This window comes from Dendropsophus ebraccatus, chromosome 8 (assembly GCF_027789765.1).
Source record: "Dendropsophus ebraccatus isolate aDenEbr1 chromosome 8, aDenEbr1.pat, whole genome shotgun sequence".
Taxonomy (NCBI): domain Eukaryota; kingdom Metazoa; phylum Chordata; class Amphibia; order Anura; family Hylidae; genus Dendropsophus; species Dendropsophus ebraccatus.
This window is the reverse complement of record NC_091461.1, coordinates 5,032,998-5,057,490: the sequence shown is the minus strand read 5'-3', so window position 1 is coordinate 5,057,490 and position 24,493 is coordinate 5,032,998. Positions and strand designations below refer to the sequence as shown.

The 24,493-nt window shown below is 49.8% G+C and overlaps 1 protein-coding gene across 4 annotated transcripts in view; it reads left to right on the top strand.

The window, feature by feature from the left end:
- GRK5 (G protein-coupled receptor kinase 5) overlaps window positions 1-23,990 on the top strand; it is a 40,645-nt gene extending 16,655 nt beyond the window's left edge. For 3 of the 4 annotated variants that reach the window (XM_069979664.1, XM_069979667.1, XM_069979666.1), the window contains 9 exons: window positions 20-160; window positions 4,652-4,842; window positions 4,940-4,977; window positions 8,359-8,448; window positions 8,522-8,730; window positions 13,799-13,936; window positions 15,273-15,410; window positions 19,320-19,451; window positions 23,497-23,990. In XM_069979664.1, coding sequence (XP_069835765.1) covers window positions 20-160; window positions 4,652-4,842; window positions 4,940-4,977; window positions 8,359-8,448; window positions 8,522-8,730; window positions 13,799-13,936; window positions 15,273-15,410; window positions 19,320-19,451; window positions 23,497-23,592 — 1,173 coding nt within the window. In that variant the 3' untranslated portion in view covers window positions 23,593-23,990. The remainder of the gene's footprint in view (window positions 1-19; window positions 161-4,651; window positions 4,843-4,939; window positions 4,978-8,358; window positions 8,449-8,521; window positions 8,731-13,798; window positions 13,937-15,272; window positions 15,411-19,319; window positions 19,452-23,496) is intronic. The other variant, XM_069979665.1, reaches the window with a different exon arrangement.
- The last annotated feature ends 503 nt before the right edge of the window (window positions 23,991-24,493 follow it).

Below are 24,493 nucleotides of genomic sequence, written 5' to 3'. Positions count from 1 at the left end.
CGTGTTCTCTCATCACCAGGTGTGTGCTTGTCAGGTCCGCGCCACCGGGAAGATGTACGCCTGCAAGCGGCTGGAGAAGAAGCGCATCAAGAAGAGGAAAGGGGAGTCAATGGCGCTCAATGAGAAGCAGATCCTGGAGAAAGTCACCAGCAGATTCGTGGTAAGAGCCCTGGTGTCCGCAGGATGTATACACAGGATATACATGGATTGTACCTGTATAGTGCTGTATAGCAGGCCTGTATTTAGAGTTCATGCTGCCCTAGGCACTTTGCATGCCGAGGCGCCCCCCCCCCCCCCCCCCCCCCCGGCGAACTAGTGCCCCCTTCCCCTCGGCACTGGCAGGTTACATGCATGGTGTATACCCTGGCACAGCTGGCAGGCCGGCACTCCAGCACCCAGTACTACTGAGCAGCACCCCCCGACTGTCAGTAGTACTGGGGTGCCCTTTTGCTTGATGCCCGCTCTTCTCATCATCAGACGTGATGGAGGAAGGAAGGAGGGCGGGGACTTAATTTGGGGACAGCTTCTGTCCAGTGTCGGACTGGGGCACCTGGGGCCCACCAATATAGAACCAGTGAAACGCGACATGCTGACCCGCTCCTTTCCTGGATTTATCTGTATCTGTGACAAATCTCAGAACACCCTCCATTTATACAACTCTCAGGGTATGCTGGGATTTGTAGTCTCTGAGAGGACAACCCTTTAATAAATCACTGTGTGCAGAGTCTCCTGGTGGCTGCAATCTGTGGGTGACAACCATCAGCCCTGAAGGTCCAGCAATACATCTGTCTACACTGTACTACAACTCCCAGCATATCCTGAGGGCTGCAGACTGTCAGTACATGCTGGGAGTTGTAGTGCATGCAGCTGTTAGGTCCTAGGAGGCTTGGTGGAAGATCAGAATACATAGATCTGTGGGGGCTCAGTGCAGGGAAGTGACCCCAGAACATCACTAATAGGGGATAGAACAAAAACATCTACTCCTATCCCCTATTAGTGATGTTCTGGGGTCACTTCCCTGCACTGAGCCCCCACAGATCTATGTATTCCTATATGTCGTATAATGCACCTAGGACCCAACTAGAACAGCTGCAGGCACTACAACTCCCAGCATATCCCGAGGGCTGCAGACTCAGTACATGCTGGGAGTTGTAGTGCCTGCAGCTGTTGTAGTTGGGTCCTAGGTGCATCATACACTGGATGATTTGTGGGAGATCAGAATACATAGATCTGTGGGGGCTCAGTGTGTGGAAGAGACCCCAGAACATCACTAATAGGGGATAGGGGGAGATGTTTTTGTTGTATCCCCTATTAGTGATGTTCTGGGGTCACTTCCCTGCACTGAGCCCCCACAAATCTATGTATTCTGATCTCCCACAAAGCACCTAGTGTATAGGACCCAACTACAACAGCTGCAGGCACTACAACTCCCAGCATGTACTGAAAGTCTGCAGCCCTCAGGATATGCTGGGAGTTTTAGTACCTGCAGCTGTTGTAGTTGCATTCTAGTTTAAAAGTTTGTGCTAGTGTACTGTAGTGACCGCAGGGCTGTGTCAGTACACTACCGCAAACCACACACTGACCCATTTAGACCCCAATGGTACACAGGCTCTGCACACTATAGAAGTGATTACAGTGCAGTTACTAATGACTCACAGGTGACGTCTTCTCCGATTGCCGTTGCTCACTTTTTTCTTTCTTCTCCATCTGGTGCAGCATCATGATGACTTCTCCGACCACAACTCGTCTGCAGGCGGGCAGAGCAGGGTGACTGGGGAAGGGAGGCAGCTGGGGGTAACTGGGGAAGGGAGGCAGCTGGGGGTAACTGGGGAAAGGAGGCAGCTGGGGATGGCAGGAGGAACAGCTGGGGTGATAGGGGGAGGGGGAGAAGCTGGGGAGTAGCTGGAGTGACAGGGGGAGCAGGAGAAGCTGGGGAACAGGGGGAGCAGCTGGGGCGATGAAGGCAGCTGGGGCAATGGGGAGAAGCTGGGGCGACAGGGGGAGAAGATGGGGTGGCAGGGGGAGGGGGATAAGCTGGGGTGACAGGGGGAGGGGGAGAAGCTGGGGAACAGGGGGAGCAGCTGGGGCGACAGGGGGAGGGGGAGCAGCTAGGGGTGGCAGGGGGAGAAGATGGGAGGGCAGCTGGGGTGGCAGGGGGAGAAGCTGGGGTGACAGGGGGAGAAGCTGGGGCGACAGGGGGAGAAGATGGGGTTGTAGATGGGGAACAGGGGGAGCAGCTGGGGCGACAGGGGGAGGGGGAGCAGCTAGGGGTGGCAGGGGGAGAAGATGGGAGGGCAGCTGGGGTGGCAGGGGGAGAAGCTGGGGTGACAGGGGGAGAACCTGGGGCGACAGGGGGAGAAGCTGGGGAACAGGGGGAGCAGCTGGGGCGACAGGGGGGCAGTCGGGTTAACAGGGAGGGGAGAAACTGGGGAACAGGGGGAGAAGCTGGGGCGACGGGGAGGGGGAGCAGCTAGGGGTGGCAGGGAAAGGCGGAGAAGCTGGGGAACAGGGGGATCAGCTGGGGCGACAGGGGGAGGGGGAGCAGGGGGAGAAGATGGGAGGGCAGCTGGGGTGGCAGGGGAGCAGCCGGGGGGGGGGGGGCAGAGGGAACAGCCGGGGGGGCAGAGGGACCAGCGGGGGGGGGGGGGGGGGGGGGGCGGTGGATTAGCCGGCCGGCAGGGACAAAGGCAAGCTGGGAAGGAAGGTCCCCCTATGCAGGGCCGGCGTGAGCTTCCGGCACAGACTGTCACACAGGCCGGAAGCTCACAGTGCAGCCCCGCGATGCCCAAACTTCCCTGCTCAGGAGCGTGCGTGTGACGTCATCACGCCGCTGCTGAGCAGGGAAGTTCGGGCATCGCGGGGCTGCACTGTGAGCTTCCGGCCTGTGTGACAGTCTGTGCCGGAAGCTCACGCCGGCCCTGCATAGGGGGACCTTCCTTCCCAGCCTGCCTCTGTTCCTGCCGCCCGACTGATCCCTCGGCCGACCGATCACAAGACCCCCCCCCCGCGCACCACCCGGGCGCGGACGTCAGCGGCGGGGCGGCGGAGGGGGTAAAAAAAAAAAAATAAATTAAATAAAAAAAGAAATGTGTCCTGCGGGTGCCGCCCCCCGCAGGGCGCCGCCCTAGGCACCGGACCACGGGTGCCTAGTGGCAAATACGGCCCTGCTGTATAGTCACATGACCCCTCTGGGATATACATAGATCGTACATGTATTATAGCGCTGTATAGTCACATGACCCCTCTGGGATATACATGGGTCATCCTCTTTATTATAGCGCTGTATAGTCACATGACCCCTCTGGAATATACATAGATCGTACATGTATTATAGCGCTGTATAGTCACATGACCCCTCTGGGATATACATGGGTCATCCTCTTTATTATAGCGCTGTATAGTCACATGACCCCTCTGGAATATACATAGATCGTACATGTATTATAGCGCTGTATAGTCACATGACCCCTCTGGGATATACATAGATCGTACATGTATTATAGCGCTGTATAGTCACATGACTCCTCTGGGATACACATGAGTCATCCTCTTTATTATAGCGCTGTATAGTCACATGACCCCTCTGGGATACACATGAGTCATCCTCTTTATTATAGCGCTGTATAGTCACATGACCCCTCTGGGATATACATGGGTCATACTCTTTATTATAGCGCTGTATAGTCACATGACCCCTCTGGGATATACATGGGTCATACTCTTTATTATAGCGCTGTATAGTCACATGACCCCTCTGGCATATACATGGGTCATCCTCTTTAGTCACATGACCCCTCTGGGATACACATGGGTCATCCTCTTTATTATAGCGCTGTATAGTCACATGACCCCTCTGGGATATACATAGATCGTACATGTATTATAGCGCTGTATAGTCACATGACTCCTCTGGGATATACATGGGTCATCCTCTTTATTATAGCGCTGTATAGTCACATGACCCCTCTGGAATATACATGGGTCATCCTCTTTATTATAGCGCTGTACAGTCACATGACCCCTCTTTTTAGATTTAGAGTTCTTCTTTAAAGGGTGAAGGATGAAAAATGTTTTTAAATCAACTGGTGTCAGAAAGTTATACAGATTTGTAATTTACTTCTATTTAAAAATGTACAGTCTTTCAGTACTTATCAGCTGCTGTATGTCCTGCAGGAAGTGGTGTATTCTCTCCAGTCTGACACAGTGCTCTCTGCTGCCACCTTTGTCCATGTCAGGAACTGTCCGGAGCAGCAGCAAATCCCCATAGAAAACCTCTCCTGAAAGAAAACACCACTTCCTGCAGGACAAACAGCAGCTGATAAGTACTGGGAGACTGGAGATTTTTTAAATAGAAGTAAATTACAAATCTGTATAACTTTCTGACACCAGTTGATTAAAAAACTATTTCTTTTCCCCTTTAAGATGTTTGGTTTGGTTTTCCCCCTGCACTGTGGATGTTTGTCTGTGTTCTCAGTTTACTTACATTGTGTTTGTCCATAGTCTCAGCACATTATATTAGTCATCAGTGCAGCTGTATATAGTCCGGCATGGCTGGTGTTAACCTCTGGTTGTCACTGGGTCGCTCCTCAGGCACTGGTATATACAGTATATACATGAGGAAGCATCTAATCTATGGTGGTCTCCCCACAAGGTGAACCTGGCATACGCCTATGAGACAAAGGACGCCCTGTGCCTGGTGCTGACACTCATGAATGGAGGGGACCTGAAATTTCACATTTATAACATGGGGAACCCCGGATTCCAGGAGCAGAGAGCCTCCTTCTATGCAGCGGAAATACTGTGCGGCCTGAGCGACCTTCATAGAGAGAGTATCGTGTACCGGTGAGTGGTGGTGGTGGGGGGGGGGGGGGGGACTCGTACTCATCCTCTCATGACGAGCATCTAGACTATAACCCTCATTTTCTTCTGTTTTATTTAGAGATCTGAAACCAGAGAATATCCTCCTGGACGATTATGGTGAGTGTGGTGTGTGGATGATGGGGAAGTAGTGATCTAGAGGAGTCTGAGGAGAAGGGAGGGGTCTGGGGAGGGATCTAGAGGAGTCTGAGGAGGAGGGAGGGGTCTGGGGGAGGGATATAGAGGAGTCTGAGGAGAAGGGAGGGGTCTGGGGGAGGGATCTAGAGGAGTCTGAGGAGGAGGGAACAATCTGGGGGAGGATATAGAGGAGTCTGAGGAGGAGGAAGGGGTCTGGGGGAAAGATATGGAGGAGTCTGAGGAGGTGGGAGGGGTCTGGGGGAGGGATATAGAGGAGTCTGAGGAGAAGGGAGGGGTCTGGGGAGGGATCTAGAGGAGTCTGAGGAGGAGGGAGGGATCTGGGGGAGGGATATAGAGGAGTCTGAGGAGGAGGGAGGGGTCTGGGGGAGGGATATAGAGGAGTCTGAGGAGGAGGGAGGGGTCTGGGGGAGGGATATAGAGGAGTCTGAGGAGGAGGGAACAATCTGGGGGAGGATATAGAGTAGTCTGAGGAGGAGGAAGGGGTCTGGGGGAAAGATATGGAGGAGTCTGAGGAGGTGGGAGGGGTCTGAGGGAAAGATATAGAGGAGTCTGAGGAGGAGGGAGGGGTCTGGAGGAGGGATATAGAGGAGTCTGAGGAGGAGGGAGGGGTCTGGGGGGATATAGAGGAGTCTGAGGAGGAGGGAGGGGTCTGGGGGAGGGATATAGAGGAGTCTGAGGAGGAGGGAACAATCTGGGGGAGGATATAGAGGAGTCTGAGGAGGAGGAAGGGGTCTGGGGGAAAGATATGGAGGAGTCTGAGGAGGTGGGAGGGGTCTGGGGGAGGGATATAGAGGAGTCTGAGGAGAAGGGAGGGGTCTGGGGAGGAGTCTGAGGAGAAGGGAGGGGTCTGGGGAGGGATCTAGAGGAGTCTGAGGAGGAGGGAGGGATCTGGGGGAGGGATATAGAGGAGTCTGAGGAGGAGGGAGGGGTCTGGGGGAGGGATATAGAGGAGTCTGAGGAGGAGGGAGGGGTCTGGGGGAGGGATATAGAGGAGTCTGAGGAGGAGGGAGGGGTCTGGGGGAGGGATCTAGAGGAGTCTGAGGAGGAGGGAACAATCTGGGGGAGGATATAGAGTAGTCTGAGGAGGAGGAAGGGGTCTGGGGGAAAGATATGGAGGAGTCTGAGGAGGTGGGAGGGGTCTGAGGGAAAGATATAGAGGAGTCTGAGGAGGAGGGAGGGGTCTGGAGGAGGGATATAGAGGAGTCTGAGGAGGAGGGAGGGGTCTGGGGGGATATAGAGGAGTCTGAGGAGGAGGGAGGGGTCTGGGGGAGGGATATAGAGGAGTCTGAGGAGGAGGGAGGGGTCTGGGGGAGGGATATAGAGGAGTCTGAGGAGGTGGGAGGGGTCTGGGGGAGGGATATGGAGGAGTCTGTGGAGGAGGGAGGGGTCTGGGGGAGGGATATAGAGGAGTCTGAGGAGGAGGGAGGGGTCTGGGGGAGGGATATAGAGGAGTCTGAGGAGGAGGGAACAATCTGGGGGAGGGATATGGAGGAGTCTGAGGAGGAGGGAACAATCTGGGGAAAGGATATGGAGGAGTCTGAGGAGGAGGGAACAATCTGGGGGAGGGATATAGGGGAGTTGGAGGAGGAGGGAGGGATATAGAGGCGTCTGAGGAGGAGGGAGGGGTCTGGAGGAGGGATATGGAGGAGTCTGAGGAGAAGGGAGGGATATAGAGGAGTCTGAGGAGGAGGGAACAATCTGGGGGAGGGATATAGAGGCGTCTGAGGAGGAGGGAGGGGTCTGGGGAGGGATATAGAGGAGTCTGAGGAGGTGGGAGGGGTCTGGGGGAGGGATATAGAGGAGTCTGAGGAGGAGGGAACAATCTGGGGGAGGGATATAGAGGAGTCTGAGGAGGAGGGAACAATCTGGGGGAGGGATATGGATGAGTCTGAGGAGGAGGGAACAATTTGGGGGAGGGATATAGGGGAGTTGGAGGAGGAGGGAACAATCTGGGGGAGGGATATAGAGGAGTTTGAGGAGGAGGGAGGGGTCTGGGGGGATATAGAGGAGTCTGAGGAGGAGGGAGGGGTCTGGGGGAGGGATATAGAGGAGTCTGAGGAGGAGGGAGGGGTCTGGGGGAGGGATATAGAGGAGTCTGAGGAGGTGGGAGGGGTCTGGGGGAGGGATATGGAGGAGTCTGTGGAGGAGGGAGGGGTCTGGGGGAGGGATATAGAGGAGTCTGAGGAGGAGGGAGGGGTCTGGGGGAGGGATATAGAGGAGTCTGAGGAGGAGGGAACAATCTGGGGGAGGGATATGGAGGAGTCTGAGGAGGAGGGAACAATCTGGGGAAAGGATATGGAGGATTCTGAGGAGGAGGGAACAATCTGGGGGAGGGATATAGGGGAGTTGGAGGAGGAGGGAACAATCTGGGGGAGGGATATAAAGAAGTTTGAGGAGGAGGGAGGGGTCTGGGGGAGGGATATGGAGGAGTCTGAGGAGGAGTAAGGGGTCTGGGGGAAAGATATGGAGGAGTCTGAGGAGGAGGGAGGGGTCTGGGGGAAAGATATAGAGGAGTCTGAGGAGGAGGGAGGGATATAGAGGAGTCTGAGGAGGAGGGAGGGGTCTGGGGGAGGGATATGGAGAAGTCTGAGGAGGAGGGAGGGGTCTGGGGGAGGGATATGGAGGAGTCTGAGGAGGAGGGAGGGGTCTGGGGAAGGGATATAGAGGAGTCTGAGGAGGAGGGAGGGATATGGAGGAGTCTGAGGAGGAGGGAGGGGTCTGGGGGAGGGATATAGAGGCAAGAGGAGCCTGGAGGTGTCAGTTGAGACCCTCTTACAGTATGTGTATGGCCCCTCTATGAGCTCTATTTATCACTATATTGTAGGTGCTATATGGCTGGGGGAGGAGTTACATGATAATGGGTGGGGTATATAGGGAAGGTGTATGGTTGGGGGAGGAGGTACATAATAATGGGTGGGGTATATGGGGAGGTGTATGGTTGGAGGAGGAGTTACATGATAATGGGGGATATATAGGGGAGGTGTATGGCTGGGGGAGGAGTTACATGATAATGGGGGATATATAGGGGAGGTGTATGGCTGGGGGAGGAGTTACATGATAATGGGGGGGTATATAGGGGAGGTGTATGGCTGGGGGAGGAGTTACATGATAATGGGGGGGTATATAGGGGAGGTGTATGGCTGGGGGAGGAGTTACATGATAATGGGTGGGGTATATAGGGGAGGTGTATGGCTGGGGGAGGAGTTACATGATAATGGGTGGGGTATATAGGGGAGGTGTATGGCTGGGGGAGGAGTTACATGATAATGGGTGGGTATATAGGGGAGGGCTGATACGGCTGTGCTTCCTCTTTGCTTAGTCTTTGTGCTCTCTGTCTTGCAGGTCACATACGGATCTCAGATCTGGGTCTGGCTGTGAAAATCCCGGAAGGAGACTCCATCCGCGGCCGTGTGGGAACAGTGGGCTACATGGGTGAGTGTTACATTACAGTACGCAGCTCCTCGTGGGCAGTATCTATGACACCTAACATTATTCTTCCCTCCAGCCCCCGAGGTTCTCAATAACCAGCGCTACACCTTCAGTCCTGACTACTGGGGCCTGGGCTGCCTGATCTACGAGATGATCGCCGGACAGTCTCCATTCAGGGGCAGGAAGGAGAAGGTCAAGCGGGAGGAGGTGGACAGGCGCGTGCTGGAGACTGAGGAGGATTATACTCACAAGTTCTCAGAGGAGGCAAAGTCTGTGTGTAAGATGGTGAGTGACGGACGAACGTCTGCCCTCCTCCTACACCCCCATTCCCTATAGAGTGTAAGCTTCTATGGTCAGAACTCCTTCTACTTATAGAGTGTAAGCTCCTTCTCCTTATAGAGTGTAAGCTCCTATGGTCAGGACTCCTCCTCCTCCTTATAGAGTGTAAGCTCCTATGGTCAGGACTCCTCCTCCTTCTTATAGAGTGTAAGCTCCTATGGTCAGGACTCCCCCTCCTCCTTATAGAGTGTAAGCTCCTATGGTCAGGACTCCTCCTCCTCCTTATAGAGTGTAAGCTCCTATGGTCAGGACTCCTCCTCCTTCTTATAGAGTGTAAGCTCCTATGGTCAGGACTCCTCCTCCTTCTTATAGAGTGTAAGCTCCTATGGTCAGGACTCCTCCTCCTTCTTATAGAGTGTAAGCTCCTATGGTCAGGACTCCTCCTCCTTCTTATAGAGTGTAAGCTCCTATGGTCAGGACTCCTCCTCCTTCTTATAGAGTGTAAGCTCCTATGGTCAGGACGGTTCAGGGAAGAAAGAGTGCTGCACCTCACAACTATGGCTGATACTGGTGCCGCTAGGCTAAATAAAAAACACATCAGAATTTTGTGTATGAATTGATCAAGCCATACTACCCCATGTACCTCGTGCCGGTATCTGATACACATGGGTCCCTACACTAAGTCCACACCGTGCCAGTCAGTGGCCACCAACCCCGCAGGTGTGCACAGCCAGGGAACGGGGGCCATGGGACGGCCCTGCGACCCCCATGCCACAGGACCAGACCCAAAAACACCACACCAGAACCCGGCCAGCACCGCCGGCGGAGAAGGTCGCCCCCAAGCAGCACAAGTCTGGATAAGGTATTACACTCACCATAGCTGCTGCAGACAGAATGGGAAAAAACAGGAGGGATTAAAACCATGTGCACTCAGGTGTCTCCTGCTAATTGCGGTCATGTGGGTCTCACCAGGAGGAGTGCAATACACAGAGAAAAGAGAGAAACAAAAATGCTGTTCAGACCCACATGACCGCAATTAGCAGGAGACACCTGAGTGCACATGGTTTTAATCCCTCCTGTTTTTTCCCATTCTGTTTGCTGCAGCTATGGTGAGTGTAATACCTTATCCAGACTTGTGCTGTTTGGGGGCGACCTTCTCCGCCGGCGGTGCTGGCCGGGTTCTGGTGTGGTGTTTTCGGTCTGGTCCTGTGGCATGGGGGTCGCAGGGCCGTCCCATGGCCCCCGTTCCCTGGCTGTGCACGCCTGCGGGGTTGGTGGCCACTGACTGGCACGGTGTGGACTTAGTGTAGGGACCCATGTGTATCAGATACCGGCACAAGGTACATGGGGCAGTATGGCTTGATCAATTCATACACAAAATTCTGATGTGTTTTTTATTTAGCCTAGGGGCACTAGTATCAGCCATAGGTGTGAGGTGCAGCACTCTGTTTCTTCCCTGAACCGTCCTATGGTCAGGACTCCTCCTCCTTCTTATAGAGTGTAAGCTCCTATGGTCAGGACTCCTCCTCCTTATAGAGTGTAAGCTCCTATGGTCAGGACTCCTCCTCCTTCTTATAGAGTGTAAGCTCCTATGGTCAGGACTCCTCCTCCTTATAGAGTGTAAGCTCCTATGGTCAGGACTCCTCCTTCTTATAGAGTGTAAGCTCCTATGGTCAGGACTCCTCCTCCTTATAGAGTGTAAGCTCCTATGGTCAGGACTCCTCCTCCTTATAGAGTGTAAGCTCCTATGGTCAGGACTCCTCCTCCTTCTTATAGAGTGTAAGCTCCTATGGTCAGGACTCCTCCTCCTTATAGAGTGTAAGCTCCTATGGTCAGGACTCCTCCTCCTTATAGAGTGTAAGCTCCTATGGTCAGGACTCCTCCTCCTCCTTATAGAGTGTAAGCTCATATGGTCAGGACTCCCACTCCTTCTTATAGAGTGTAAGCTCATATGGTCAGGACTCCTCCTCCTCCTCCTTATAGAGTGTAAGCTCCTATGGTCAGGACTCCCCCTCCTCCTTATAGAGTGTAAGCTCCTATGGTCAGGAATCCTCCTCCTCTTAGAGAGTGTAAGCTCCTATGGTCAGGACTCCTCCTCCCTCTTATAGAGTGTAAGCTCCTATGGTCAGGACTCCCCCTCCTCCTTATAGAGTGTAAGCTCCTATGGTCAGGACTCCTCCTCCTCCTCTTATAGAGTGTAAGCTCCTATGGTCAGGACTCCCCCTCCTCCTTATAGAGTGTAAGCTCCTATGGTCAGGACTCCTCCTTCTTATAGAGTGTAAGCTCCTATGGTCAGGACTCCTCCTCCTCTTATAGAGTGTAAGCTCCTATGGTCAGGACTCCTCCTGCTTATAGAGTGTAAGCTCCTATGGTCAGGACTCCTCCTCCTCTTATAGAGTGTAAGCTCCTATGGTCAGGACTCCTCCTCCTTATAGAGTGTAAGCTCCTATGGTCAGGACTCCTCCTCCTCCTCCTTATAGAGTTTAAGCTCCTATGGTCAGGACTCCTCCTCCTTATAGAGTGTAAGCTCCTATGGTCAGGACTCCTCCTCCTCCTTATAGAGTGTAAGCTCCTATGGTCAGGACTCCCCCTCCTCCTTATAGAGTGTAAGCTCCTATGGTCAGGACTCCTCCTCCGCTTATAGAGTGTAAGCTCCTATGGTCAGGACTCCCACTCCTTCTTATAGAGTGTAAGCTCCTATGGTCAGGACTCCTCCTCCTCTTATAGAGTGTAAGCTCCTATGGTCAGGACTCCTCCTCCTCTTAGAGAGTGTAAGCTCCTATGGTCAGGACTCTCCCTCCTCCTTATAGAGTGTAAGCTCCTATGGTCAGGACTCCTCCTCCTCCTCTTATAGAGTGTAAGCTCCTATGGTCAGGACTCCTCCTCCTCCTCCTTATAGAGTGTAAGCTCCTATGGTCAGGACTCCCCCTCCTCCTTATAGAGTGTAAGCTCCTATGGTCAGGACTCCTCCTCCTCTTATAGAGTGTAAGCTCCTATGGTCAGGACTCCTCCTCCTTATAGAGTGTAAGCTCCTATGGTCAGGACTCCTCCTTCTTATAGAGTGTAAGCTCCTATGGTCAGGACTCCTCCTCCTCTTAGAGAGTGTAAGCTCCTATGGTCAGGACTCCCCCTCTTCCTTATAGAGTGTAAACTCCTATGGTCCGGACTCCTCCTTCTTATAGAGTGTAAGCTCCTATGGTCAGGACTCCTCCTCCTCTTATAGAGTGTAAGCTCCTATGGTCAGGACTCCTCCTCCTCCTTCTTATAGAGTGTAAGCTCCTATGGTCAGGACTCCTCCTCCTTATAGAGTGTAAGCTCCTATGGTCAGGACTCCTCCTTCTCATAGAGTGTAAGCTCCTATGGTCAGGACTCCTCTTTCTTATACAGTGTAAGCTCCTATGGTCAGGACTCCCCCTCCTTATAGAGTGTAAGCTCCTATGGTCAGGACTCCTCCTCCTCTTATAGAGTGTAAGCTCATATGGTCAGGACTCCCACTCCTTCTTATAGAGTGTAAGCTCCTATGGTCAGGACTCCTCCTACTCTTATAGAGTGTAAGCTCATATGGTCAGGACTCCCCCTCCTTATAGAGTGTAAGCTCCTATGGTCAGGACTCCTCTTTCTTATAGAGTGTAAGCTCCTATGGTCAGGACTCCTCCTCCTCCTTATAGAGTGTAAGCTCCTATGGTCAGGACTCCTCCTCCTCCTTATAGAGTGTAAGCTCCTATGGTCAGGACTCCCCCTCCTCCTTATAGAGTGTAAGCTCCTATGGTCAGGACTCCTCCTCCTCTTAGAGAGTGTAAGCTCCTATGGTCAGGACTCCCCCTCCTCCTTATAGAGTGTAAGCTCCTATGGTCAGGACTCCTCCTCCTCCTTATAGAGTGTAAGCTCCTATGGTCAGGACTCCTCCTCCTCTTATAGAGTGTAAGCTCCTATGGTCAGGACTCTCCCTCCTCCTTATAGAGTGTAAGCTCCTATGGTCAGGACTCCTCCTCCTTATAGAGTGTAAGCTCCTATGGTCAGGACTCCTCCTTCTTATAGAGTGTAAGCTCCTATGGTCAGGACTCCTCCTCCTCTTAGAGAGTGTAAGCTCCTATGGTCAGGACTCCCCCTCTTCCTTATAGAGTGTAAGCTCCTATGGTCAGGACTCCTCCTTCTTATAGAGTGTAAGCTCCTATGGTCAGGACTCCTCCTGCTTATAGAGTGTAAGCTCCTATGGTCAGGACTCCTCCTCCTCATAGAGTGTAAGCTCCTATGGTCAGGACTCCTCTTTCTTATAGAGTGTAAGCTCCTATGGTCAGGACTCCCCCTCCTTATAGAGTGTAAGCTCCTATGGTCAGGACTCCTCCTCCTCTTATAGAGTGTAAGCTCCTATGGTCAGGACTCCTCCCCCTCCTCCTCTTATAGAGTGTAAGCTCATATGGTCAGGACTCCCACTCCTTCTTATAGAGTGTAAGCTCCTATGGTCAGGACTCCCACTCCTTCTTATAGAGTGTAAGCTCCTATGGTCAGGACTCCTCCCCCTCCTCCTCTTATAGAGTGTAAGCTCCTATTGTCAGGACTCCCACTCCTTCTTATAGAGTGTAAGCTCCTATGGTCAGGACTCCCCCTCCTCCTTATAGAGTGTAAGCTCCTATGGTCAGGACTCCTCCTCCTCCTCCTTCTTATAGAGTGTAAGCTCCTATGGTCAGGACTCCCCCTCCTCCTTATAGAGTGTAAGCTCCTATGGTCAGGACTCCTCCTCCTCCTCCTTATAGAGTGTAAGCTCCTATGGTCAGGACTCCTCTTTCTTATAGAGTGTAAGCTCCTATGGTCAGGACTCCTCCTCCTCCTCCTTATAGAGTGTAAGCTCCTATGGTCAGGACTCCTCCTCCTTCTTATAGAATGTGAGCTCCTATGGTCAGGACTCCTCCTCCTTCTTATAGAGTGTGAGCTCCTATGGTCAGGACTCTATCTCATTGTAGTACATAAGCCCCAGGTAGCAGTGTCCTTGTGTGCCCATTGGGGGGCGCTGTGTGTGATGATATGAAGTGGCGCAGGTTTCGGGACGGCTGTTGATGTGACATCTCTCTTGTAGCTCCTCACTAAGGATGTGAAGCAGCGTCTGGGGTGCCACGAGGGGCGGGCACTGGAGGTGAAGCGTCACCCCTTCTTCAGGGTTATCAACTTTAAGAGATTAGAAGCTGGAATCATGGATCCTCCCTTTGTACCTGATGTGAGTATTACTGATGTACATGAGGATGATGGGGGCTCTCCTCCGTATACTGGGGTCTCTGGTGTGGATGATGGGGGCTCTCCTCCGTATACTGGGGTCTCTGGTGTGGGTGGGTTGTCTCTGGTGTGGTGATGGGTGGTCCCTGGTGTGGTGATGGGTGGTCTCTGGTGTGGGTGATGGGTGGTCTCTGGTGTGGGTGATGGGTGGTCTCTGGTGTGGTGATGGGTGGTCTCTGGTTTGGTGATGGTTGGTCTCTAGTGTGGGTGGTCTTTGGTGTGGATGATGGGGGCTCTCCTCCGTATACTGGGGTCTCTGGTGTGGATGATGGGGGCTCTCCTCCGTATACTGGGGTCTCTGGTGTGGATGATGGGGGCTCTCCTCCGTATACTGGGGTCTCTGGTGTGGATGATGGGGGCTCTCCTCCGTATACTGGGGTCTCTGGTGTGGGTGATGGGTGGTCTCTGGTGTGGGTGGTCTCTGGTGTGGGTGATGGGGGCTCTCCTCCGTATACTGGGGTCTCTGGTGTGGATGATGGGTTCTCTCCTCCGTATACTGGTGTCTCTGGTGTGGGTGGTCTCTGGTGTGGGTGGTCTCTGGTGTGGGTGATGGGTGGTCTCCTCCGTATACTGGTGTCTCTGGTGTGGGTGGTCTCTGGTGTGGGTGATGGGTGGTCTCTGGTGTGGGTGATGGGTGGTCTCTGGTGTGGGTGGTCCCTGGTGTGGGTGATGGGTGGTCTCTGGTGTGGGTGGTCTCTGGTGTGGGTGATGGGTGGTCTCTGGTGTGGGTGGTCTATGGTGTGGGTGATGGGTGGTCTCTGGTGTGGGTGGTCTCTGGTGTGGGTGATGGGTGGTCTCCTCCGTATACTGGTGTCTCTGGTGTGGGTGGTCTCTGGTATGGGTGGTCTCTGGTGTGGGTGATGGGTGGTCTCTGGTGTGGGTGGTCCCTGGTGTGGGTGATGGGTGGTCTCTGGTGTGGGTGGTCCCTGGTGTGGGTGATGGTTGGTCTCTGGTGTGGGTGGTCTCTGGTGTGGGTGGGTGGTCTCTGGTGTGGGTGGGTGGTCTCTGGTGTGGGTGGGTGGTCTCTGGTGTGGGTGATGGATGGTCTCTGGTGTGGGTGATGGGTGGTCTCTGGTGTGGGTGATGGGTGGTCTCTGGTGTGGGTGATGGGTGGTCTCTGGTGTGGGTGATGGGTGGTCTCTGGTGTGGGTGATGGGTGGTCTCTGGTGTGGGTGATGGGTGGTCTCTGGTGTGGGTGATGGGTGGTCTCTGGTGTGGGTGATGGGTGGTCTCCCCAGTACTTTATTACATTGAGCTCTGTGATTGGTGTCTTGCTGCAGCCCCGCGCCGTGTACTGTAAAGACGTCCTGGACATAGAACAATTCTCCACTGTGAAGGGCGTGAACCTGGATCAGACAGACGACGATTTCTACACAAAGTTTTCTACAGGCTCGGTCTCTATTCCCTGGCAGAATGAGGTGAGAAGGTGACAGTATCACATGGGGTATCATGTATACAGCGTATCTATGGGGCATTCACAATGGCGTCAGACACGTTCCCATCATTCTGCCCTCAATGCCCCAGAATAAGAAGGGGACAACGGGATTATAGAAAGTTTTGTAAATGTATTAAAGGAGAAGTCCTGTGAAATAATAAAAAAGCACAAAGCCATGGGGGTGCAGGAGCCTCATATTTACCTATCACTGTGCCCCATAGCGGTCCAGGTCCAGCTGACCGCCACCGGCCTCCTGCAGCTCCTCCGCTGGCTGGCATTATGTGCTTCACTCCGGTACATCACATACCCAGCTCCTCCAGCTGCAACGTCACATAATCAGCTTAGCGATAGCGCGCTCAGCCAATCAGTGACTGGATAAGGACACCACACCAGTGACTGACTGGCTGAGCGGCCAATCACTGATCATGATGATGCAGCTGGAAGAGACAGGTATGTGATGTACCCGAATTCTAGCCAAAAATGACAGCTGGCAGCCATCAGCGGGACCCGGCAGTAGTGTTACAGAGGCGCAAGGACTAGTGAGCCTGCCTGTTTTGAATTTCTCAGGACTTCTCCTTTAAAAATAATATTAAAATTTTGCGCAACCTTTACTATGATACATGACATTCAACTCCTCCCGATCATGTATGAGCTGTTTCTGCACCCTGATTGGAGTTACTGATGGTAAATTCAGCTGATTGGATGAGATCTGTAGAGACTCCACCCCTGACAATACACCGGAGCAAACACCAAGCCACGAAGAGGAAAGAGCTGCCTGTAGAGCTCAGAGACAGGACTGTGAGGAGGAGGGAAGAGCTGCCTGTAGAGCTCAGAGACAGGACTGTGTGGAGGAGGAAAGATCTGCCTGTAGAGCTCAGAGACAGGACTGTGTGGAGGAGGAAAGAGCTGCCCGTACAGCGTGTGTAAATGTGACCAAGAACCCAATGCCCATCACCTGCCCCATACCATCCCTACAGTGAGGAGGGGACCGGGCACTGTCCATCACCTGCCCCCATACCATCCCTACAGTGAGGAGGAGACCACTGCCCATCACCTGCCCCCATACCATCCCTACAGTGAGGAGGAGACCGGGCACTGCCCATCACCTGCCCCCATACCATCCCTACAGTGAGGAGGGGACCGGGCACTGTCCATCACCTGCCCCCATACCATCCCTACAGTAAGGAGGAGACTGGGCACTGCCATCACCTGCCCCATACCATCCCTACAGTGAGGAGGAGACCGGGCCCATCACCTGCCCCCATACTATCCCTACAGTGAGGAGGAGACCGGCCACTGCCCATCACCTGCCCCATACCATCCCTACAGTGAGGAGGAGACCAGGCACTGCCCATCACCTGCCCCCATACCATCCACACAGTGAGGAGGAGACTGGGCACTGCCCATCACCTGCCCCATACCATCCACACAGTGAGGAGGAGACCAGGCACTGCCCATCACCTGCCCCCATACCATCCACACAGTGAGGAGGAGACTGGGCACTGCCCATCACCTGCCCCCCATACTATCCCTACAGTGAGGAGGAGACCGGGCACTGCCCATCACCTGCCCCATACCATCCCTACAGTGAGGAGGAGACCGGGCACTGCCCATCACCTGCCCCCATACCATCCCTACAGTGAGGAGGAGACCGGGCACTGCCCATCACCTGCCCCCATACCATCCCTACAGTGAGGAGACTAGGCACTGCCCATCACCTGCCCCATACCATCCCTACAGTGAGGAGGGGACCGGGCACTGCCCATCACCTGCCCCATACCATCCCTACAGTGAGGAGGAGACCGGGCACTGCCCATCACCTGCCCCCATACCATCCCTACAGTGAGGAGGGGACCGGGCACTGCCCATCACCTGCCCCCATACCATCCCTACAGTGAGGAGACCGGGCACTGCCCATCACCTGCCCCCATACCATCCCTACAGTGAGGAGGAGACCGGGCACTGCCCATCACCTGCCCCCATACCATCCCTACAGTGAGGAGGAGACTGGGCACTGCCCATCACCTGTCCCCATACCATCCCTACAGTGAGGAGACCGGGCACTGCCCATCACCTGCCCCCATACCATCCCTACAGTGAGGAGGAGACCGGGCACTGCCCATCACCTGCCCCCATACCATCCCTACAGTGAGGAGGGGACCGGGCACTGCCCATCACCTGCCCCCATACCATCCCTACAGTGAGGAGGAGACCGGGCACTGCCCATCACCTGCCCCATACCATCCCTACAGTGAGGAGGAGACCGGGCACTGCCCATCACCTGCCCCCATACCATCCCTACAGTGAGGAGGAGACCGGGCACTGCCCATCACCTGTCCCCATACCATCCCTACAGTGAGGAGGATTACTATACACCATATACCATCACACTGTATGATCATACATTACTATATACCATATACCATCACACTGTATGATCATACATTACTATACACCATATACCATCACACTGTATGATCATACATTACTATATACCATATACCATCACACTGTATGATCATACATTACTATATACACCGTATACCATCACACTGTATGATCATACATTACTATATACACCATATACCATCACACTGTATGATCATACATTACTATACACCATATACCATCACACTGTATGATCATACATTACTATACACCATATACCATCACACTGTATGATCATACATTACTATACACCATATACCATCACACTGTATGATCATACATTACTATATACCATATACCATCACACTGTATGATCATACATTACTATATACCATATACCATCACACTGTATGATCATACATTACTATACACCATATACCATCACACTGTATGATCATACATTACTATATACCATATACCATCACACTGTATGATCATACATTACTATATACACCATATACCATCACACTGTATGATCATACATTACTATACACCATATACCATCACACTGTATGATCATACATTACTATATACCATATACCATCACACTGTATGATCATACATTACTATATACCATATACCATCACACTGTATGATCATACATTACTATATACCATATACCATCACACTGTATGATCATACATTACTATATACCATATACCATCACACTGTATGATCATACATTACTATATACCATATACCATCACACTGTATGATCATACATTACTATACACCATATACCATCACACTGTATGATCATACATTACTATATACCATATACCATCACACTGTATGATCATACATTACTATATACACCATATACCATCACACTGTATGATCATACATTACTATATACACCATATACCTATATACCATATACCATCACACTGTATGATCATACATTACTATACAACATCAGGCTATGTTCACACAATGTATCTTTTTGTAAAAGTACGGCCGTTGTTGCAATCGGCAACAACGGACGTACTTTTTACGAAAATATACGTTGCTTAGTCTTCTATGGAATCCCGTCCGGAGCGAATACACAGTACATATATACACACACATAGTATACGCTCCGGCTGGGATCCCTTGCGGCGCCGCAAACAACTGACATGTCAGTTTTCTGCGGCCACTATTCATTGAATAGCGGCCGCAGACAACCCTGTCAGTGCAGACTGTGGAGCGAGCCGCTCCGGCCACTTGCTCCATAGTGTACTGTGGAGTGTTCTGATGCGGGTGTGCAGGGATGCGTCCGCATCAGAACTCTGCGGCCATAAAGATCATCCGGCCGGTACTGCAGTACTAGCCAGGATGATCTTTTCAGAGACCGGCCGTTATGTCACCCGGCCAGGTCACTGAACGGCCAGTCTAATACCGCGTCTGAACATGGCCTTATACTGTATAGATTATATATTACTGTTTTTTTCTCCTATTCCTATAGATGATAGAGACTGAATGCTTTAAAGAATTAAATATTTTTGGACCTAATGGGACCCTGTCACCCGACCTAAACCGGAGTCACCCCCCCGAGCCGCCCAAGAAAAGTCTGCTGCACCGTATATTCAAACGCCAGGTGAGAGGATGTATGGCGGCTGTTATACTGTACACTATATGGTGGTATACACAGCACTGTACACTATATGGTGGTATACACAGCACTGTACACTATATGGTGATATGTCACTGTACACTATATGGTGGTATACACAGCACTGTACACTATATGGTGATATACACAGCACTGTACACTATATGGTGATATACACAGCACTGTACACTATATGGTGATATACACAGCACTGTACACTATATGGTGATATACACAGCACTGCAGACTATATGGTAATATGTCACTGTACACTATATGGTGGTATGTCACTGTACACTATATGGTGGTATACACAGCACTGTACACTATATGGTGGTATACACAGCACTGTACACTGTATGGTGATATACACAGCACTGCAGACTATATGGTGATATACACAGCACTGTACACTATGGTGATATACACAGCACTGTACACTATATGGTAATATACACATTACTGTACACTATATGGTAATATACACAGCACTGTACACTATATGGTAATATACACATCACTGCAAACTATATGGTGATATACACATTACTGTACACTATATGGTAATATACACATTACTGTACACTATATGGTGATATACACATTACTGTACACTATATGGTAATATACACAGCACTGTACACTATATGGTGATATACACAGCACTGTACACTATATGGTAATATACACATCACTGCAAACTATATGGTGATATACACATCACTGTACACTATATGGTAATATACACATCACTGCAAACTATATGGTGATATACACAGCACTGTACACTATATGGTAATATACACATTACTGTACACTATATGGTAATATACACAGCACTGTACACTATATGGTAATATACACATCACTGCAAACTATATGGTGATATACACATTACTGTACACTATATGGTAATATACACATTACTGTACACTATATGGTAATATACACAGCACTGTACACTATATGGTGATATACACAGCACTGTACACTATATGGTAATATACACATCACTGCAAACTATATGGTGATATACACATCACTGTACACTATATGGTAATATACACATCACTGCAAACTATATGGTGATATACACAGCACTGTACACTATATGGTAATATACACATTACTGTACACTATATGGTAATATACACAGCACTGTACACTATATGGTAATATACACATCACTGCAAACTATATGGTGATATACACATTACTGTACACTATATGGTAATATACACATTACTGTACACTATATGGTGATATACACATTACTGTACACTATATGGTGATATACACATTACTGTACACTATATGGTAATATACACATTACTGTACACTATATGGTGATATACACAGCACTGTACACTATATGGTGATATACACAGCACTGTACACTATGGTGACATGTCACTGTACACTATATGGCGATATACACATCACTGTACACTATATGGTGATATACACAGCACTGTACACTATATGGTGGTATACACAGCACTGTACACTATATGGTGGTATACACAGCACTGCAGACTATATGGTGATATACACAGCACTGTACACTATGGTGATATACACAGCACTGTACACTATGGTGATATACACATTACTGTACACTATATGGTAATATACACAGCACTGTACACTATATGGTAATATACACAGCACTGCACACTATATGGTGATATACACAGCACTGTACACTATATGGTAATATACACAGCACTGTACACTATATGGTGATATACACAGCACTGTACACTATATGGTAATATACACATTACTGTACACTATATGGTAATATACACATTACTGTACACTATATGGTGATATACACATTACTGTACACTATATGGTAATATACACATTACTGTACACTATATGGTAATATACACATCACTGTACACTATATGGTGATATACACAGCACTGTACACTATATGGTAATATACACAGCACTGTACACTATATGGTGGTATACACATCACTGTACACTATATGGTGATATACACATCACTGTACACTATATGGTGATATACACAGCACTGTACACTATATGGTGATATACACATCACTGTACACTATATGGTGATATACACATCACTGTACACTATATGGTAATATACACAGCACTGTACACATATACACAGCACTGTACACTATATGGTAATATACACATCACTGTACACTATATGGTAATATACACAGCACTGTACACATACACAGCACTGTACACTATATGGTGATATACACATCACTGTACACTATATGGTAATATACACAGCACTGTACACTATATGGTGATATACACAGCACTGTACACTATATGGTAATATACACAGCACTGTACACTATATGGTGATATACACATCACTGTACACTATATGGTGATATACACATCACTGTACACTATATGGTGATATACACAGCACTGTACACTATATGGTAATATACACAGCACTGTACACTATATGGTGATATACACATCACTGTACACTATATGGTAATATACACAGCACTGTACACTATATGGTAATATACACATTACTGTACACTATATGGTGATATACACATTACTGTACACTATATGGTAATATACACAGCACTGTACACTATATGGTGATATACACAGCACTGTACACTATATGGTAATATACACATTACTGTACACTATATGGTAATATACACAGCACTGTACACTATATGGTGATATACACATCACTGTACACTATATGGTAATATACACAGCACTGTACACTATATGGTAATATACACATTACTGTACACTATATGGTGATATACACATTACTGTACACTATATGGTAATATACACAGCACTGTACACTATATGGTGATATACACATTACTGTACACTATATGGTAATATACACAGCACTGTACACTATATGGTGATATACACAGCACTGTACACTATATGGTGGTATGTCACTGTACACTATATGGTGGTATGTCACTGTACACTATATGGTGGTATACACAGCACTGTACACTATATGGTAATATACACATTACTGTACACTATATGGTGATATACACATTACTGTACACTATATGGTAATATACACATTACTGTACACTATATGGTAATATACACAGCACTGTACACTATATGGTGATATACACAGCACTGTACACTATATGGTAATATACACATTACTGTACACTATATGGTAATATACACAGCACTGTACACTATATGGTGATATACACAGCACTGTACACTATATGGTAATATACACATTACTGTACACTATATGGTAATATACACAGCACTGTACACTATATGGTGATATACACAGCACTGTACACTATATGGTGATATACACATCACTGTACACTATATGGTGATATACACAGCACTGTACACTATATGGTGATATACACAGCACTGTACACTATATGGTAATATACACATCACTGTACACTATATGGTAATATACACAGCACTGTACACATATACACAGCACTGTACACTATATGGTAATATACACAGCACTGTACACTATATGGTAATATACACAGCACTGTACACATATACACAGCACTGTACACTATATGGTGATATACACATCACTGTACACTATATGGTAATATACACAGCACTGTACACTATATGGTGATATACACAGCACTGTACACTATATGGTAATATACACAGCACTGTACACTATATGGTGATATACACATCACTGTACACTATATGGTGATATACACATCACTGTACACTATATGGTGATATACACAGCACTGTACACTATATGGTAATATACACAGCACTGTACACTATATGGTAATATACACATTACTGTACACTATATGGTAATATACACAGCACTGTACACTATATGGCGATATACACATCACTGTACACTATATGGTGATATACACAGCACTGTACACTATATGGTGATATACTCAGCACTGTACACTATATGGTGATATGTCACTGTACACTATATGGTGATATACACAGCACTGTACACTGTCCTCCTTTTTCTCCCCTGCAGCAGAATAACTCCGGCATCTCTGCGGACACCTCCGCCTCCCTGAACCATCACCTCAACACAAACCACATCCACTCCAATTCCACGGGGAGCAGTTAGTGGCAGCGGCGCTGGTCAGCGGAGAAAACACGGTCAGGTGTGGTGACACCGGCAGAGAGGGGGAGCCCCGAACCTCATGGCGGCCTCCAGCGGAGAAGTCTGTGTCTACTATGGGCCGACAGACGCCTCCTGAGGGGAAGGAGTAAGATGTGCTCAGGGGAGGGGGTTCCGGACCCTTCTATCACCAATGGCGTGTGACCTAGGAACAGCGATACCTCCCACATTCACGTGACGTTACTATAGGACATTGCTACTTGCATGTAACAGGTAATCCCATAGTGTCATGTATGAGCGGAGGACTGGTCCCGCACCTCAGGCGCTGCCGCCCCGGACTCGCACAGCATCTCACTTTATGTCCTTTTACTACAACTAAAGAAAAAGGTTTATTTTTTTTTTAATCTCTTGTGTTTTCTTCTGTGTTCTGGACCAGGTTCGGGGAATGGGGGGAAGGGGTCGGACCGGGTTGGGGGCTGGGGGGTACATACTTACTGGATCCACACATCAGTAATCCTGGGTCTGCCTGTATATTGTACACAGGAGGGTCCAGACTTACCACTCGCTGTGGTTCTGTCCTGTATATTGTAGACATGGAGGTGTGAGCAGTATATAGAGGCCTCCGCTCTGTCCTGTATATTGCGGGGGGGACGACATCTTGATGATCTCAAGGCAGCTGGAGCACTATTACCAAGAAAACTATTGGTAGCATATTATGTCATAATGGATTAGTCTCCTGCCTTCTCTGCAAACTCCCCCTGCTCAGGGAGGCAGATGTGCCGGCCCAGCGTCAAATATTCATAGTCCATCTTGACAAGAATAGAAGGGACTGACTGATCGGGGAAGGTCGCATAGTATGCAAGAGGAGCGCCGACTCGGGGACGCACGCCTCTAGCCCGATCAGTCA